Raw genomic sequence first — 16,223 nt, 5'->3', positions numbered from 1 at the left:
ACAAAACATAACGAAACGAAAAGAACTGAAAATGACAGGCAAATCATTCCATTCCGAAAGGACGTACTTCAGGGTTTTAACCATAGCCGGACTCCAAAGTTTATAAAGATTCCCCTCGCAATGTGAACACTAGATTTTAGGCCAGACAGAGCTATCGCGTATTGCATAAAACAGTGATATTTATTTCGCGGATTATATGGAGACTGGCGGGTGTACTGCCGTCTGGACCCAGTTTATGCGATTTACAAAAAAACAAAAAAAGTTTTTGTGATGATAATAGCACCCAAAGGTCAATGTAAGGTTAAAAGAAAAATCCGTAACCATGCCATGTTAAGTTAATTAAACGAAGGTAATTTTTCACCGGATAATTTCTGTACTCCTTAATCAAGCAAATGCTTCCGGGAAAATAATGATTTATTTAGTCCTGATTAAGTACAAAAAATAGAAGATAGAATTAAGGCGCAACTTAATTATCAGTAAACGGTGATCGCACAGAAGAGGAACACCATTTTCCAAGTTGTGCGGTATTTTGATAACCGCAATTTTATTTGAGTCAACTGATAAAAGATTCAGCCAGCGTTGAAAATGTAATAGCATAAACTGAGGCAGCTGAACCAACAAACACCGTAAACATTCAAACACTAAAAATTTGTTTCAAAGGCAATTGCCAGTTTTTAGTTTCAGTTAATTAAATTACGGTAAAGGAGCTGTTATATTAGAAAAGTGGACATGTGTTCGTTGCTTGCAAAATACAAACAATAAACATAAGAAATCATGACTTTCAGTAAGCGGGCACGTACAATTAAATTATCATTTTGAATCCCCCTATAAATAATTTTGCCTACAAATGAACCTCTTTCAAGAGAAACCTGCAGTTTTAATCTAAAGCCACAAAAAAAGAAGAACCTTAAAAGATTTGTGCCTTCCAAACTTGCAGCCCGATGAGGATTATGTTGTAGCAGTAAAACTGAAAACATCTTTAGCATCTACCATGTGAAAGTTGCTAAATGGACTCCTCATATAAAAAATCCCTGGATTCGCCCCCGCAAAATGGTTTTCCAAAACGTTTGTTGGTATGTACATGCGACAAAAAATCATACCTGATAAAGAGTACTTTAATAATAATTTGAGCAAAAAAAGGTTCATCTGGGTGAGTTTCCAAAGCCCTTGTTTAAGTTTACATGTAATGCTGTATTAAAAGGCGTCACAATTTAAAACTTTTTAAATTGTGGACAAAATCCTCGCTTGTGAAATAGAGTCCGCTAAACTGATCTTATTTCAGAGATGTGATGCTGTCTCCTCCTCAAATTGGAATTTGACCTTTTTTGGTTGATTGATAACAACAGCATGAAGGTGTGAAAGCTTTCAACGTTCAACTAAAATGCTTTTGTGAAAAGACTTTGTATGTTCAGCCAACAGCCTGAGGAACTAAACACAGAAAATAAGGAAATTATATTTTTTCAATCAAATTAGCTACATGTAGAAAAACAGTTTGAACTCGAAATAAACTACTAAACGTTGCTTTTTAAACTGGATTTCAGATAGAAATTTGTTAGAGTCGTTGGGAGCTATAGGGGCGCGAGCACTGTTCAAGTAATAAAGCGTTCTCAACTTCTGAGCCCGAGTTTTATAAATAAGTGGATCCGAAGTGCACTCAGTTGCCCCAAGTTAGTTTACAGTCACTTTATTCAAATAATCGGAATGAATTGCCATAAAATTGTGAGTTCCCCTTATTGAACTGCGAAATATAATTATAAGATTTCATACTAGGTGGAAATTTTGGATGAAGGATTTTTGTCTTGTAAAAATCCTTGCAATGGTTTCAATAGTGACAGAAGTGAATGTTTTGTTTTTACAGACTTTCTCTGCATCTAACAAAGTTTCCAAATGAAATCGAAGGTTTCTTTAGTCTTTCAGCACTCATGTTTCGACACACAAAAAATGTATACAAACAAAGGGATCTCTTCTACAAGGTCAATTTCTTTATTCAGGCTGCTAACAAAAACAAAGAGCATTAAAAGGTATTCCCTATAAAACTGAGTGTAAAGAATGGTTTCATTTCCTTTGCAAACAAAAGTCCATTTAGCGTCTCTGAACTACTGCACTATGTACAGTCTTTTGTGTCCCAATGTTTTGGAGCAAGCAGATGTTAACAGTTTCCTTTTTAAGCCATCTTTGAAATATGTACTTTTTCTCTAACCTCAAAACTACGAAAAACAATGTTGTATAAGCAGCTGATTTATCCATGGCGTTATGATGAGCATAAAAGAGGTATTTTCCATATTATCGGCCTCTGTTTTTACGATTACTACACGGAGTGATCACTGACTCGGTTGTAACGCTAACTCAAGATGTGGTGCCTTGTTGTTGGTTTTTTGTCGCTTTTTGCTGTGACCTGGGGTGAGTAAACTAAATGTTTTCCTTGTGACCACCCAATAGACGATACATTTAGCTTTTACCATCTCCGCTTTGAGACCTTTATAAGTCTGAAGTTATTTACTGAAACAAGTTCAGCTTCAAAGAAAAGGATAGGGCCTTGTTTGGGCCATCATGGACCAACACTCCCTGATGAACACAGTTTACTAATGTCCAGGTTATCAGTTTGAAATCAGGATTTGTGTTCTTCGTTACCTTGCAGGTTTTTTTTTCAGTCCGCCAATAGTCTATTATTGAGAAACAATTCTCAAGGTCATGATATATATCAGCTTAGAAGGGCTTCGGGAATCTCACCCCTGCATGGTTCAGTCTCATTTTGAAGTCAAAGTTTTGCGTTACAGTCAACCCAGGTAACTCGTGAACGATATTTTTGAAATTTGAACGGAGTTTACATGTCAGTTTTAAAACTCGCCAACGAGATTTCAGAGTTCCCGCATAAATTTCCCTAGCTTATTGACGGTATAAAGCTATGAATTTTTCTTTACATTGCAAAATTGAATTTTTCAAGAATAACAATTGTTTCCCAAGTATTTTGAATCTTTTCAGTTAATGCGTCTTTTTCGGAACGATTTCCAGAGAAATGTCCAACATTCCATTCACACGTCGGACATTACAAAGAGAAATTCGAATGTTCATTTCATTCTTGGAAATACTGTTCACGCGTGACCTGGATTGACTGTAATCGTTACCATGCAGTTTAACAAGAAAATTAATCAAACGGATATGGGATAAAGCTCGTCTTTCACACCAAGGAAATTAATCAAATGATTATGGGATAGAGCTCGTCTTTCACACCAAGAAAATTAATCAAATGAATATGGGGTAGAGCTCGTCTTTCACACCCTTTCTCTTCATTGCGCCCATAACTTTGTTAATGCTTGGACTAATAAACTGAAACAAATATTTTTCAGGTTGTCAAGACTACCAGGAACGTTTATGTACGTATTACGATAGCAGAGGACTCTGCTATATCCCTAAGTACTTCCAGACAATGAAGAAGTACTGTGAAAAGACGTGTAATTTCTGCAGTAAGTGTACAATGTTTTAATTACTTTAGACCTAATTTTTCTTACTCCAATAAAAATAGTATAAAACATAAAGGAAATGATTACCATCTCCTTTATAAAGCACAATAAAGTACAATACGATACAATATATTTCATCTATTCTGGTAAAACGTTGAATTTCCATCAAAAATAATGCCTGGCAAATTGGGTTTAAAAGAGTTCTCAGAGTGCACAGAAAGTATCCATACTACGTTATGGGCAAAATGGAAATGGACACTAACTTGAAAATCGAAGATTTCGAATTTATCCTTTGGGTCTAGGATATAATATTAATAATAACCGGGATAAGTGGTAAAATCTTATTCAGCTCTTTATGCTTTTGAAAAATTTTCTTCTTGAGTTCGTTTCATTGGTGGTCTAGTGGCATTCTTGTGTAATTTTAGACTCACCCCCCTGTAGTCGCCATTTATTTGTTTGAGGGTAGAGAGAAGACTGGTTAGGAGAGTGTATTGAGGTGCACAAGGATTGTGTGCCATGTCAATCAGGCAACTAAATGCTAAATATGTCAGGCTACAAAATCTCAGTTACAAGATTTGAAAAAAAAAACTGTTAAATTCAACCTACAGTTACATTGTTTTAAAGCGTTATACAGACGCATTTCAACCAATCAAAGATCGTGCTTACTAAGTGTTGTTTTTATCCTCTATGTTTTAGATCTTACTGCACCTGAGCCCCCTCCGATACCAGTGCAACCTGGGATGGCATTGGGTGAGTTAAACTCACTATGAAGATGATTCGTTCTGTTCCTTAGCAGCTAAGAAAAGCCTTATCAGGAACATAGAGGTTTTGAAGAAAAGGAATGTCCTTTATCTAAATACGGTAGGACCTCTATTAAGCGGGCACCTATTAAGCGGCCACCCTCCATTAAGCGGCCACTTTCCAAAGTCCCGAATTATTATTTTGTCAGTAAAGTGCTGTATTCGATACCTCTATTCAACGGCCAACCTCTATTAAGCGGCCAGTTTTCAAAGTCCCAAGGGTGGCCGCTTAGTAGAGGTCCGACTGTACCAGTACTCGTCCTTTTTTCGCACTGTTAACATTAATGACGACACGAAACACCAAACCGTCAACACCAAGACCCACTCAAAAAGACCCAGGTCATCTGCAGAAATGTTATTGAAATGTTATTCTAAAGTTATCAGTTATCAATCTTGTAATACTACCCTTGCAAAAATGATGGTGGATAATATTGGAAAATTTATTGCGAATGATCCTTGGAAGATGTCTTTTTTGAAATATATCCCAAAGGAATACCAACATTTAAAACCCTCGACAATACGTATGGAATTAGTTTCGTATCGGATTTATTTTCTGAGGTTTGGATTTTAAAGTACATGTAAACATGAGGGAACCCTGCTCCTGGATTCAAGGAGTTGATCGGGATTTGGGTTTTCCGAAAAAGACGATTACGTGACAAGTTTTAAGCTTTTTGTTCTGGCAGCACCGATGGTTTTTCCGTTCAAATTTGACAATTTAGAAACCTACTAGGTGTTGATCTGTTTGCTGACACCATTTTCCAACTGCAGGCGAGTGTGGCAGGTCTTTGGTTTCTCAGGGCCGTGTTATCGGGGGCGTAGATGTGATGCACGGTTCATGGCCCTGGCAAGTAGGCCTGTACGCCGGAGATGACGATTCAAGGTTCTTCTGCGGAGGCTCCCTTATCAGACCAGACTGGGTCCTCACAGCCGCACACTGCATAAACCCTAAGATGCCAATAAGCGGTTACCGTGTTCGCTTGGGAGACTGGCATCGATTCTATCCCGATGGCACGGAACAGGTGCGCAATGCGTCCAAAATCATTGTACATTCACTGTACAATCACCCGTCTCCAATCAACAACGACATTGCATTGATCAAGCTTGAGAGCCCAGTGGTGTTAAACAGTCATGTGAATACAATTTGTCTTCCAAAGCGAGACATCAGTGCTCCTTTAAACAGCAAGTGTTTTATAACAGGTGAGCGTCAACTTTCTCCATAGCTAAGGCATCAATAAGATATCAGAGAACAAGTTTCTTCCTATTCTGGTCTCCAGTTATACTCTCTCGGACTGGTCTCACAATACATCTAGAGAGTTTCTTAGGGAGTAGCAATCTTCACCGGTAAATCTTAATACATCCACTACTTGCAAGAAAAATAGCGGCTCCATTTTTTTGGTTGGGAGGTTACTTATTGTACTTTACTCTCTCATATCCCACGAAATGAAATCTTACAAAAGTTCGCCGTTTAAAGACCATTGTTTTTAAAGTTTTTTTAAACTCTCATAAGCTTTCACAATGTTACCACAACTTACAAAAACAATGAGAAATAAGAAAGCAGATTTTGAACTTCTTCCATTTGGCAAAAACTAGGTAACGTAAAGATAAAGTCACACGTGAGCCACTGGTTGCCTAGTCCATAGCAGGGTTACCCCCAGCTGTTTCCAGCCGGTACCCATTTATACACCTGGATGAAGAGAGACAATGTGGAGCAAAGTTTCTTGTGTAAGGATTTAAAGTACAGCTGGCCCCAGTTGTTCAAAGGCTGGATAACTTTATCCGCTGGATAAGGCACTCTTCAGCGTCTAAAATATATTTCACATTGAACGTTGTCCAAGGTTTTCGTACACTCCCAAACTTAACTGTGGTTAGAGTGTGTATATTCGCTTGTTCAAGAGAAAATACTGAAATCTTTGCACAGATTGAAACTGTCGGATAGTGACTTATCCACCGAATAAAGTTATCCGGGCTTTGAACAACTGGGGCCTGAACTTCAGATTTGGCATTAAATACGCTAATCACCCCATCATTCCAGGTTGCACTCCATAAAATTATGGCAAATGGCTATTAACAGAGCCAGCGTAGTATTTTATTATTTCATGACATAATAATGACATTCAATTGTGCATGTTCATAACGGTGATTTTAACTGAAAACTTCTTACTTATAATAGTGAAATTTTAGCATACATTACATCAGAGGGTTAGAGCTAAAACCCATTATTCCTTTCCCGTCTAGGGTGGGGTAAAGTGAAACATCCAGGAGGTTCATATCCCAAGCTTCAACAGGCCCAGCTCCCACTCGTCTCCAACGCTGAATGCTCTGCAAAGCTCGCCGCCTCACCCGCGGGTGGAAGGCTTAACATTACCGAACACATGGTCTGCGCTGGAGAACTGGACCCCAACCAAATGCAAGGTGGTTGCCATGGTGACAGTGGTGGACCTTTCGTTTGCAAGGACTCGACATCCGGGAAGTTTTTCTTAGAGGGGGCTGTTAGTTGGGGGTCATCAAATTGTAACTTTATTCAACAGAATAAGCAGTACACGGTGTTTGCGCGTGTCAGCCAGTTCCGTGATTGGATAGATCAACATCTTGCGATAAACTAGTTCAACCGAGAAATCGTAATTGTGTCGAATGGACGGAAAAAAAATAGGAACCGATGTGACATCTTTGCTTTTCTAGTTTCTTCTTAACTATTTTGGTTATCAGTGATGTGAAACAAAACATCTGTAATGACAAGGAATAAATGGATTTGAACAAAAACTTTGTGATTACGAATATGTACCTAACTGCACCCTGACTCTTATATAACACCTTCATTGCACTGAAACTCTCACCAAGAATCATCAACGTAGAAGTAGGAGGATGTAGTATGGAATGATAACAGCTGGGAGAAGAAGAATTGAAAAGTGAATGAAAACTCTGTCGGGAAAAAGTGTAAAGTATTAGCGATTTACACAGTACAAACCTTGGCACTTAACAAACTTGTTGGCATTCTGTTTAGTGAATTCCAAATTTTCTCTTTCCCAAAACGTGTTTAGTGTCTGGCATACGAACACTGTGTTACTATGATATACACTCTCTCTATATAACATGATGTTGGGAGACTTCTATACAAAAGTGATAGGGATACCCTTGGGAAAATTATAAAACTGGCGAAATACCCTTTTAGGCCTATGGGTGGAGTTCATTTTTCACCCCTAAGTATGACAAGGGCACAAGAAAACTGAAATAAGTGCACTGCCTTCAATCTGAAATCCTGAACAGCATTTCCATGTCCCTCATTCACAACTCTCCTCTGTTTTTAGTAGGTTACCCTGGTTTTCATGGATATCAAATTCTTTTCGCGAATTATCAGCCATTTCTTGCATCTTGTGTCCCGCCTAATTATCTCTATGTTATGTTTTAAGAATCTATGAGAAAATCCGACAGCAGACCGTCTTGTCGTTCAAGCAAGGCTGTTGGAGTGTCCGTTGCCACCAATCTTCCTTTCTCCATAACAACCACTCGGTCGTGATACAAGACCGTGTCGCGACTGATCGGTCCATAAGCGGTAGTAATCACCGTGCAGTTGCTTAGCTGCTGCTTCACTACATCACGAATTATTCGGGTCGTGTTGAAGTCGACGCTTGACATGATTTCATCTAAGATTATGATTCGCCTATTCTGCAGTAACGCTCTAGCGAGAGTTAACAGCACTTGCTGAGAGTGCGAAAAGTGAGAAGGCTGGGTCATAATATAGTTTAACTGCCTTGGAAGTTCTTCCACGTAATGTTTCATCCTAACAGCCTCTAAAGCGCTCCATAACTCTCCATCTTCGTGGATTCCGTTTGGGTCAAGGTTGACTCTTAGTGCCGCCGTGAAAATAAATGGCTCTCGCTGCACCACGCTGCAAGCTTTCCTAGCTTCTTGGAGATTGAGAAATTTCAATGGCATTTCATCCACTGTCACCGCACCGCACGATTCGTTTAACAGCAGCATGTTGGAGACAAGCGAAGTTTTCTTCCCACTTTTTCCCCCTGTTACACAAACCTTCTCCCCTGCTTCTATGTCCAGAGTCATTGTTTGGAAAGACACCCGTCGGCGAGGGGTGTATGCCATAACACCATAATCTCCGATGCTCACCGCGCCTTCACGCGGCCATTCTTCGGTAGGCTTCGTGTCATTCTCGTAACCAGCCTCGGGACGCAGGTTGAAGTAACTCAAGAGTCGGGATGCCGAAGACATGCCTCGCTCAATCTCAGTAAAGAGAATTGGAACTAAGGCAATCCCCACGACCAGTTGTCTGTCGTAAGTTAAAGATAACGCCACAAGAGCTGAAGGAGAGGAAAGAAACACTTTGCAAGTTAGAGTTAGAAATATGCTTTCTGTTTTGATAGTTTATGTTTAAAGAGTCCACTTGTCTCGAACTGGGTTCCAGGGAGACACTGGAAAAAGGGACATGGCCAGAAAATCTGCTTGTTGGTCTTCTCCAAAACGAATACCTGCCTGCCCAACGAAATTCTTAAAAATGGTCATTGAATTGAAAGTCATTCAGCGGCACTTTCTTGTGGTGCTGTTCATTACGTGCACAAGGTGGTTCTAACTTTTGAGTCTGTGGTTTTGACGTTTCAGTCTGTGGTTGAAATTTTAAAGTGTTACAATTCAAATGAAAGCTACTGAGTCCTGTGGTGCTGTTTAGTATGCTTTACTGGCAAGGTGGTTCTAACTTTTAAGGCTGTGGATGACATCCTTAAGTGTGAGCTTTTCTCTACTTATGACCACCATTTTCCTTTGCATGTGGCACTACTTACTGATATCGCTGGTGAAGATGACAATAACAGTGGCTATACACATAAACAGTGACATCACACCCAAGTGTCTGAGTGCCAACCACTGCTCAGCAGCTGACCGCATGCATACTGCTGCCGTGTATTGGTCTTGTAACCTGGAGAAGCATTGAATTCATACAAAGAATTTAGACAAAAAATAATCTTATGTAGACTACGACTAGCTCCCTATTTTTCTTAGGGATATCACAGTAAAGCAAGAGAAACACGTGGAGCGTCAAGCCCACGTAAAAACTACCTCGCGCGAGGAGACGCGTGGCGCGGGAGCAATGTTCGCGCGCTCGGTGTGTCGCTTACTTTACTATTCCTTAGAAAAGAAAGAAAGAATGAATAAATGAATGAATGAATGAAGGAAGGAAGGAAGGAAGGAAGGAAGGAAGGAAGGAAGGAAGGAATGAATGAATGAATGAATGAATGAATGAATGAATGAATGAATGAATGAATGAATGAATGAATGAATGAATGAATGAATGGAAGGATGGATTCTGAAAACGTGCTCTGAGTCTTCTCTTAGTTCTTTCATGGAAACGAGGGGGAAATTTATAAAAGTGCAACAATTTCCAACAAAGAGCTCGAGCCACCAAAACGAGCGCATCTCCGTGATTTGACCAGAATCTTACGCATGCGTACAGCCACGACTTTGCTTTTGTTTTTTGTTTTTTTTTTTTGGCAGTTTATAAATTTGATAGATCCTTGGATTATTTAATTTGTGGAAACAGGCTAGGACATCGAAATGTTCCTGTATTCTGAAAGAAAAAAATTCAAAATCAGCGTTTTCTCATTACCGTTACCATGTTCCCATCCCAAGGGATGGAGGGAGGGGGAGGGGGGGGGGGGGGGGGCGCAGTTGAACAAAACCTAACCTGTAAAACTCCTTTGAGAAGTAATTTTCCTTGCGGTAAGCTCTGATGGTCACAGCGCCGTCAATAGTGTCAGCAACGTGCGCCATGATAAGCTTCAAACTGCTGTTTTCTAAAGCCCTGGCTCTTCGTTCTAATCGAAGGTAATACCTTCCAATGAGTAGCAGGATCACCAGTGCGGGTACAGCGGCAAGGATGGCCCAGGGAGCCGTTATCTTGATGATAATCAGCGCTGCAGCATGCTCAATAACAGACTGGAAGAACCGCAAGATGTCTGGGGGAAGCTTCTCATCAAGGTATTCCATATCCTTTGAAAACGTCTTCAACAGTGCGCCCTGTGTAAAATCGTCAAAACAATGCTAGGTATAATATGGGGTAGTGTGAGAAGCGACCGTGCAAGGGCGTGGAGCACAACAGCGAGTTGATTTTTTTTTACTTTACCCCAGCTTCAACATGTGAGGTTCGGCGAATTATCAGAAAATATAAGGTCAATGGTCAGGCAAAATTAGCATAATATAGGAATCCGCAATAGTTTTGTTCGAGGTTGAAAGCGGGATGATATGAATATTTTAATGGTATGATACAGAACGAAAATTACCGTGTAACTTATCAGGATGTGCTCTTCTTGTTTGTTAATGGAATTAGAGAAGAAAAAGCGGAATCAAACTTAAAAATATCAATCATCAGAGTTTTGGATTAGTGGCCATGGGACATTGGCAAGATATAACAAACTATTTCTTGGTTGTATTAGATAATACAATTATTTCAATCATGCTTGGTGAATATGGGATAATTATAGCTGACTCTGAATGGCTAATTCGCCTCGTTGGCTTGCTATCATTTCAAATCCAACGCGCCCTCGTGGAATAATTGTTAAACATGATACGTGTAAACTCTTACCTGTTTATCTTCCTCAAACATTTGAACAGGTGCCTTCAGTAGAGTAGAAATGGCTCCCTCGTGAATTCGCTTGGAGGACCTCTTCCCGCAAAGGAGCAGAAAGAAAGCTCTCACAAGCAGCAGGAAGAGAAAGCCTCCTACAAGGGCTGTGGTTATTTGAAAGTTAACGTGATGTTGCTGGTATGTTTTTGACAGGTCCGCAATTCGTGCAAACCAAATGCCGAGGGCCGCCATGATGCCTGTGAAAACAATCGCATATTTTCACCATCTACGCTACGCCTTTTCGAAATTTCCAGCTTGGCTCAAGTTTATTTAATTATTAACAGAAAACGTTCGAAACCATCTGATCGTCGACCTTTTTGCTATTAAACATCTATTTTTAACTCTAATTTTTCATTGAAACAAAGAATAGCGCAGCGCCAAGCGTGATTCTTTTTCAGCTTATAAGTGGGGAAGAGGATTTTCCTAATTATACGTATAAGTAAGTAAGTAATTTATTTAGTGTCAAATACACAGGGGGTGGTCTCCCAGTCCCCCGAGCCACAGGCTCATGATATAAGTGTTTGACAGTATAATCACCCAAATAGTTTCCTTGTTCAAGCATATTTGGTAGAAATATACAGCTATTTTAAACCGGAATCCACTCTAAGCCATATCAGAAACGCTGCGATTCCTTTTTCAATCTATAATGACTCCCACGCGCGTTTCGTTGGTTGATACATACCTCCTGGAGCAGCTATCAGCAAAATTCCAATAGACAACACCAGTGGCAGTAGTCCTACCTGCCTGGTGTATTTGAGGTAAACAGCAAATCCTTCCTCTGCGTTGATCATTTCATCGCTGACTGTGACTTGGTTAGCGGCTTGGATTCTTTCAGGTATCTCCAGCTTTTCCTCATCATCTTGTTCTTGTCTAGTGTCTGTTCTTAGCCAGGTAAGATCCTCACCGGACTCTTGAATCTTAGCAAGCGATCCTTCCCTAGTAATAATTCCATCCGTCATGAACAACACGTGTGAAGATCGAGCTAGGAAATCCAGTCGACGTGTGATTAAGAGACACAAACGAGACGCGAGGAAGCCTTGGATGCATTCTTCAAAAATTTGATTGGCTCGTACAGTGTCCACGTGACTAACTGGATTATCCATTAGGATGATTGACGCAGATGAGTAAGCCGCGCGTGCTAGATTTAAACGTTCCCGTTGACAAAGGTTCAGCTTAATACCGCCTTCACCAATAATTGTCATATCTCCGTCGCTCAAAAGGTTTATGTCTTGCTCTAGTTTGCAAGCTTTTATAACAGATAAGAAACGATCCTCCCTGTACGGCTCTCCAAAGAGAATATTCTCGCGCAAAGTTCCTGAGAAAATCCACGGCCTCTGCCCAACATACGCTATTTTACCATCTTGTTCTATTTTGCCCCGGTTTAAAGGTACTTCCTTAAGTAAGGCCTCAAACACCAAAGACGTGCCAGCCCCTGCGTGAGGTGGCCCAGTAATTGTCACCAGTTGAGAGCCCCTGTAGCTAAACGTGATGTAGTTAAGTTCAATGTCAGTCAGTTCGTACTCCCCCTCACAACAAACGCTACAAAGCGAAAGATAAGGAGACCTTTCTGAGGGAGGGGTCCAAGTATGATGATCCACCGTTTCTCTATCCAAATGTAATCCACTCCTTCCTTCTTCTCTATGTTCGGAAATATTTGTCGTGTGTTCAAAAAAGGAGGGCGCTGGAAAGTCAACGACAAGAAACTTTTCTATTCTTTCGATGCGAGCTAGAGTTTTTACTAATATCTCTGCTCCTTTGACAAAGGTGTCACCACAAGAAGAGTCCACAATGTACATTGTTAAAATGATCAGAAACACATTGGTTGCCGTCAAGTCTTTTCCCCGTAAGAATAACGCTGCTATGGAAACTATCGAGCTAATGATAGGGACAGCGTGTTGGACAGAAAATAGGGTCCCAAGGACCAGGGCTTTTCTTTTGATGTAAAGCAGCTCTCTCCTGCAAAGAGAAAATGGATACGTAGAGAGTCAATAATTTAAATTTGAATTGCTTCCCAACAGATTATCGCCATTAATGGAATATTCAGGCCCCGTAACTCCATTGCACCGTACCTATTAATATATTTTCTTGTAATGTAGTATAACCTGGAAATCTCTGCCTCACCCTGAGATTTTGCCTTGCTCCATTGAAGTGTGTCGAAAAAATTGGTTTGTTGGCCTATCACAGCCAAGCAACAGAGTGCTATAGCAGCGTCAGAACTGAACCTATTAAACCTTGTTTTCTAATTGAGTGTCCGTCGCATTTTCGTCCTCTTTTTAATTTCTTGGGTTCTGTAAAACGTGTTTTAGCCAATCAGATGAAAAGCTTAGTCAGATCTTCAATCAGCTTCCGTGCGTTTTCCCATGATTCTCACTACTTGGCCGGCGTTTTCCCGCGCTTAGCACCGGGTGCATGTTTCTTTACGTGTGACCGCGGCCAGTTACGTGGTTTGGTTCGAAATCTGTTTGGTTTATTGTATTATTTGTACTTCCTGAGATTGGCCAGATGTATTACTTCGGTATTTATTGGACAGAAAAAATACTGCATAGCAACACCAACCTTCGAACGTTCTTAAACAGGCGCTCAAACACCTGTTCCCAAACGTTTATCTTGACTGCTCGAATACCTGAAATAACTTCAATCAGTAGACGAAGCCGCTGGTCAGTAAAGAATGCGGTGTACTGGCGCAGTTTCCTGTACACTCTTCCTACGCAACAGCGTAACAGCGTACAGAATACCATGTAACCAATCCCTATTGTGGCTTCCCAACCAATCATCGATATCAGCAGTAAAAGGAAGGCAAGCAGTTCAATCGGTGCGGTGAAGAGGTATGGGGCGAGGCACACACACTGACCAATCGGATCCAAGTCTTTGGATATTAAGTTCATCACGTGGCTTGTCGTGTAATCAGCAAAGGTTCTCTGTTTGAGTTGTAACACCTAAAAAAAATGACAAGTTAATACGATAATGTATATCTAAATGAAAGTAACCTTTAGAGTTATATGCAATTCAATGGTTTAGGTCTGGCTTGATAGTTCGATAAATCAGTAGGACTTTTAACAGCGTTAACGAAGAGGATATGGCTTCATTTACAATTTAGACTGTTCTATGATGGTAACTTCTTTGAGAGTTCCCCCCACCCCCCACCGCGATATATCCTATTCCGGAAAAGTATTACTCCTAGTAGTTTTCTCATCGTAAAGACACAAACTGTTAAGCCCCGGTTGCGAGTCACTTGGGTTACGAAAACTTGACCCTTTTCCCGGCGCCATGATGGAGCCAGCAGAATACCTCATGTTTCTTTCACAAGCGGTACCCAATCAAAAGCTGTAAAAAGATTTTACAGTATCCCCCAACAATGAAGTGGACGTGATATAATACAAGGATCTTTTAGAAAGCACACAGTATTCATAGCATTGTATATCTTTGTTCCGACCGTCGTGTGTAATTGAGGTAATCTGATTTCAAGTTTTGTATTTCTAAAATTTAGTATTTACCTTATGATATACCAAACCAGTCAGACCGGATTTTACCGACGCACTTGTAAGATGCGCAAAAAAACAATAATGACTCCTGGCGAGACCCTCTAGAGAGACCGCAAACCAGTAGCCAGCGGTAACGAAACAAATCCACGGGAATGGAGACCCATACAGCTTCAACGGCTCAGAATTAAGGACAGCGGCAAACATGGTAGGCTGAAGAACACGTGTGCTCACGATGATTATCAACAACAAAACCAAGCGAACGTATTCCTCACTGGGAACGAAATCCAGGATAGCTTTCCATAGCTGGGGGTCTGTCTCGCGTCTGTGTGCGTCTCGCGCGTGTTTCTTCCACGCCTGACGCATGTTCCACGAGTTCGACCAGGATAAGTGTTGCCCAGGAACCAGTCCAACACTTGACTTCTGATCAGTTCCCAGTCTTCCTGTGACCCAACCAAATGTGCATGTAGTATGCAGTGGTACGCGTGCATCCGGGGCCTTTTCCTCAGCATCTTTTGGTGGTTCCTCGGGGATCCTGTTATAATGGTGCTGCGGTGAAGTATTAAACATGGCCCGTTGACTTCAGGTCCTAAGAGAAAGCATTTCATTAAGCGTGTGAGGAGCAAACTTATGAACCCTTTTTCGCATACTTTCGTGGGATGCGGGCAAAACAAGGTTAACCAAGGCTAACCAAACAGGTTTTCAGGTTTTCTCGCAGTTTTGGTTGCGTAGATAACAGCGAGAATGTTTCTTCTATATAATCATTTGGTTTTCTATAGCTTCCAGGAAGTCAAAATTAACTTTTCTCTTGACATAAACTGGAAAAGTCATCTAATTTAAAATTTTGACGGAAAAAGAGGAAACAGTATTCAGTGCCACACAAAACAGGATTTGATTACCGCTGAATTGACGCTTTTACTATGGTTGTACTATCACGATGATTGAGCTCTTTTTGGTCTTACTCTGTACTATTTCCAAGATTTTAGCGTCAATTTGTTGTAAGAGTGGAGGTTTCCTTTAACTTTGTTTACTGGAGGCTTTCCTCGAAATCTGATTGGACGACTTACTCCCATGAGGACACAATGACGGTGCATACGTTTCAGTTCGACGCCTGAGACTTTGGCTTGATTGTGCAATTCCATTCCCGTCATCAGTCATGCGCAAAGGGAAAGAGCTCTAGGGTCGAGAATGTGGCAAAAGGAAGAGCTCTGTATGGGGTCGAGAATCCCCGTGAGAACACCAAGCCCCGACTACCGCAAAATCGAAACACAAAATAGTTGTTCAAATCGACAAAATCGAGAAAGAAAAAGGGAGAATACTGCTAAGAGGTTTTCCGGTTTGAATCTACAGGTGTGACGGACTTGTTGTCATAACAAAGCATTTTTTCTTTTTATCTGTCGCCAAGCGTAAAACAATCTGAATCATTTGTTCAGACATAGTACTAACTATGGTTCAGACCACTAATCCCCTAACGTGTGCTGAAATTAATTCTTTTGTTTCAAGGAATATGCATACTTGCTTAATTCGTAAATGAAGTCAACTGTCTGCAAATATTTGCAAACTAGAGAGATCTCGATGCAAGCATAAGCCAGCTGGAACGTGCAGAAACTACAAGCATCGGTGTAACGGATGTAATCCGGTGCAATGGAGGCAGCGAACCGCAATGAAGGCAATGAACCTTAACCATACATGACATACTTAAGTCTGTTGATCATAAGTCAAGATGACCTTACAAAATAATTCCATCATAATATATGTATAAAAACAAATTAGAGGATATATTAATCTTTTCACCTACAGTCTAACTTGAGCTGCCCATGTAAGGTGCGATCAAAGACTTTCGAAGTAGTATATC

At 40.6% G+C, this 16,223-nt stretch overlaps 3 protein-coding genes across 3 annotated transcripts; 1 reads left to right on the top strand and 2 right to left on the bottom strand.

The window, feature by feature from the left end:
* Positions 1-2,227: 2,227 nt before the first annotated feature.
* On the top strand, positions 2,228-7,000 carry LOC146464891 (chymotrypsin B-like). Its single transcript, XM_085129516.1, has 5 exons — positions 2,228-2,400; positions 3,348-3,464; positions 4,158-4,211; positions 5,030-5,458; positions 6,497-7,000. Exons 1-5 carry the CDS (start codon positions 2,352-2,354, stop codon positions 6,862-6,864), a joined length of 1,017 nt encoding a protein of 338 aa, XP_084985642.1. The 5' UTR covers positions 2,228-2,351; the 3' UTR covers positions 6,865-7,000.
* A 276-nt stretch (positions 7,001-7,276) lies between these two features.
* LOC146464890 (ATP-binding cassette sub-family C member 4-like) lies at positions 7,277-9,160 on the bottom strand. The gene is made up of 2 exons (XM_085129548.1): positions 9,052-9,160; positions 7,277-8,574 (listed from the first exon to the last, which is right to left on the bottom strand). The coding sequence occupies exons 1-2, from the start codon at positions 9,152-9,154 to the stop codon at positions 7,664-7,666; spliced, it is 1,014 nt and encodes a 337-aa protein (XP_084985674.1). The 5' UTR covers positions 9,155-9,160; the 3' UTR covers positions 7,277-7,663.
* A 161-nt stretch (positions 9,161-9,321) lies between these two features.
* LOC146464889 (ATP-binding cassette sub-family C member 4-like) lies at positions 9,322-14,938 on the bottom strand. Its single transcript, XM_085129604.1, has 6 exons — positions 14,384-14,938; positions 13,446-13,825; positions 11,572-12,845; positions 10,848-11,086; positions 9,951-10,282; positions 9,322-9,394 (listed from the first exon to the last, which is right to left on the bottom strand). Exons 1-6 carry the CDS (start codon positions 14,936-14,938, stop codon positions 9,322-9,324), a joined length of 2,853 nt encoding a protein of 950 aa, XP_084985730.1.
* Positions 14,939-16,223: the final 1,285 nt, after the last annotated feature.

Source organism: Pavona decussata, unplaced genomic scaffold (genome assembly GCF_977016875.1).
Source record: "Pavona decussata unplaced genomic scaffold, jaPavDecu1.1 SCAFFOLD_161, whole genome shotgun sequence".
NCBI classification, from domain to species: domain Eukaryota; kingdom Metazoa; phylum Cnidaria; class Anthozoa; order Scleractinia; family Agariciidae; genus Pavona; species Pavona decussata.
Note: the sequence above shows the minus strand (reverse complement) of the source record. Positions and strands in the feature narration are given on the sequence as shown.

What these genes read in the sequence shown, in the direction of transcription:
- LOC146464890 (XM_085129548.1), bottom strand. Translation starts at nt 9,154, where the DNA reads ATGCGGTCAGCTGCTGAGCAGTGGTTGGCACTCAGACACTTGGGTGTG. An exon ending in CATCTTCACCAGCGATATCA is followed by an intron (nt 8,575 to 9,051) that starts GTAAGTAGTGCC and finishes CCTCTCCTTCAG; the next exon opens with CTCTTGTGGCGTTATCTTTA.
- LOC146464891 (XM_085129516.1), top strand. Translation starts at nt 2,352, where the DNA reads ATGTGGTGCCTTGTTGTTGGTTTTTTGTCGCTTTTTGCTGTGACCTGG. An exon ending in GCTTTTTGCTGTGACCTGGG is followed by an intron (nt 2,401 to 3,347) that starts GTGAGTAAACTA and finishes AATATTTTTCAG; the next exon opens with GTTGTCAAGACTACCAGGAA. An exon ending in AAAGACGTGTAATTTCTGCA is followed by an intron (nt 3,465 to 4,157) that starts GTAAGTGTACAA and finishes TCTATGTTTTAG; the next exon opens with ATCTTACTGCACCTGAGCCC.
- LOC146464889 (XM_085129604.1), bottom strand. Translation starts at nt 14,938, where the DNA reads ATGTTTAATACTTCACCGCAGCACCATTATAACAGGATCCCCGAGGAA. An exon ending in TGTTTGAGGAAGATAAACAG is followed by an intron (nt 10,283 to 10,847) that starts GTAAGAGTTTAC and finishes GATTTTACACAG; the next exon opens with GGCGCACTGTTGAAGACGTT. An exon ending in TTCTCAAAGGAGTTTTACAG is followed by an intron (nt 9,395 to 9,950) that starts GTTAGGTTTTGT and finishes TTCTTTTCTAAG; the next exon opens with GAATAGTAAAGTAAGCGACA.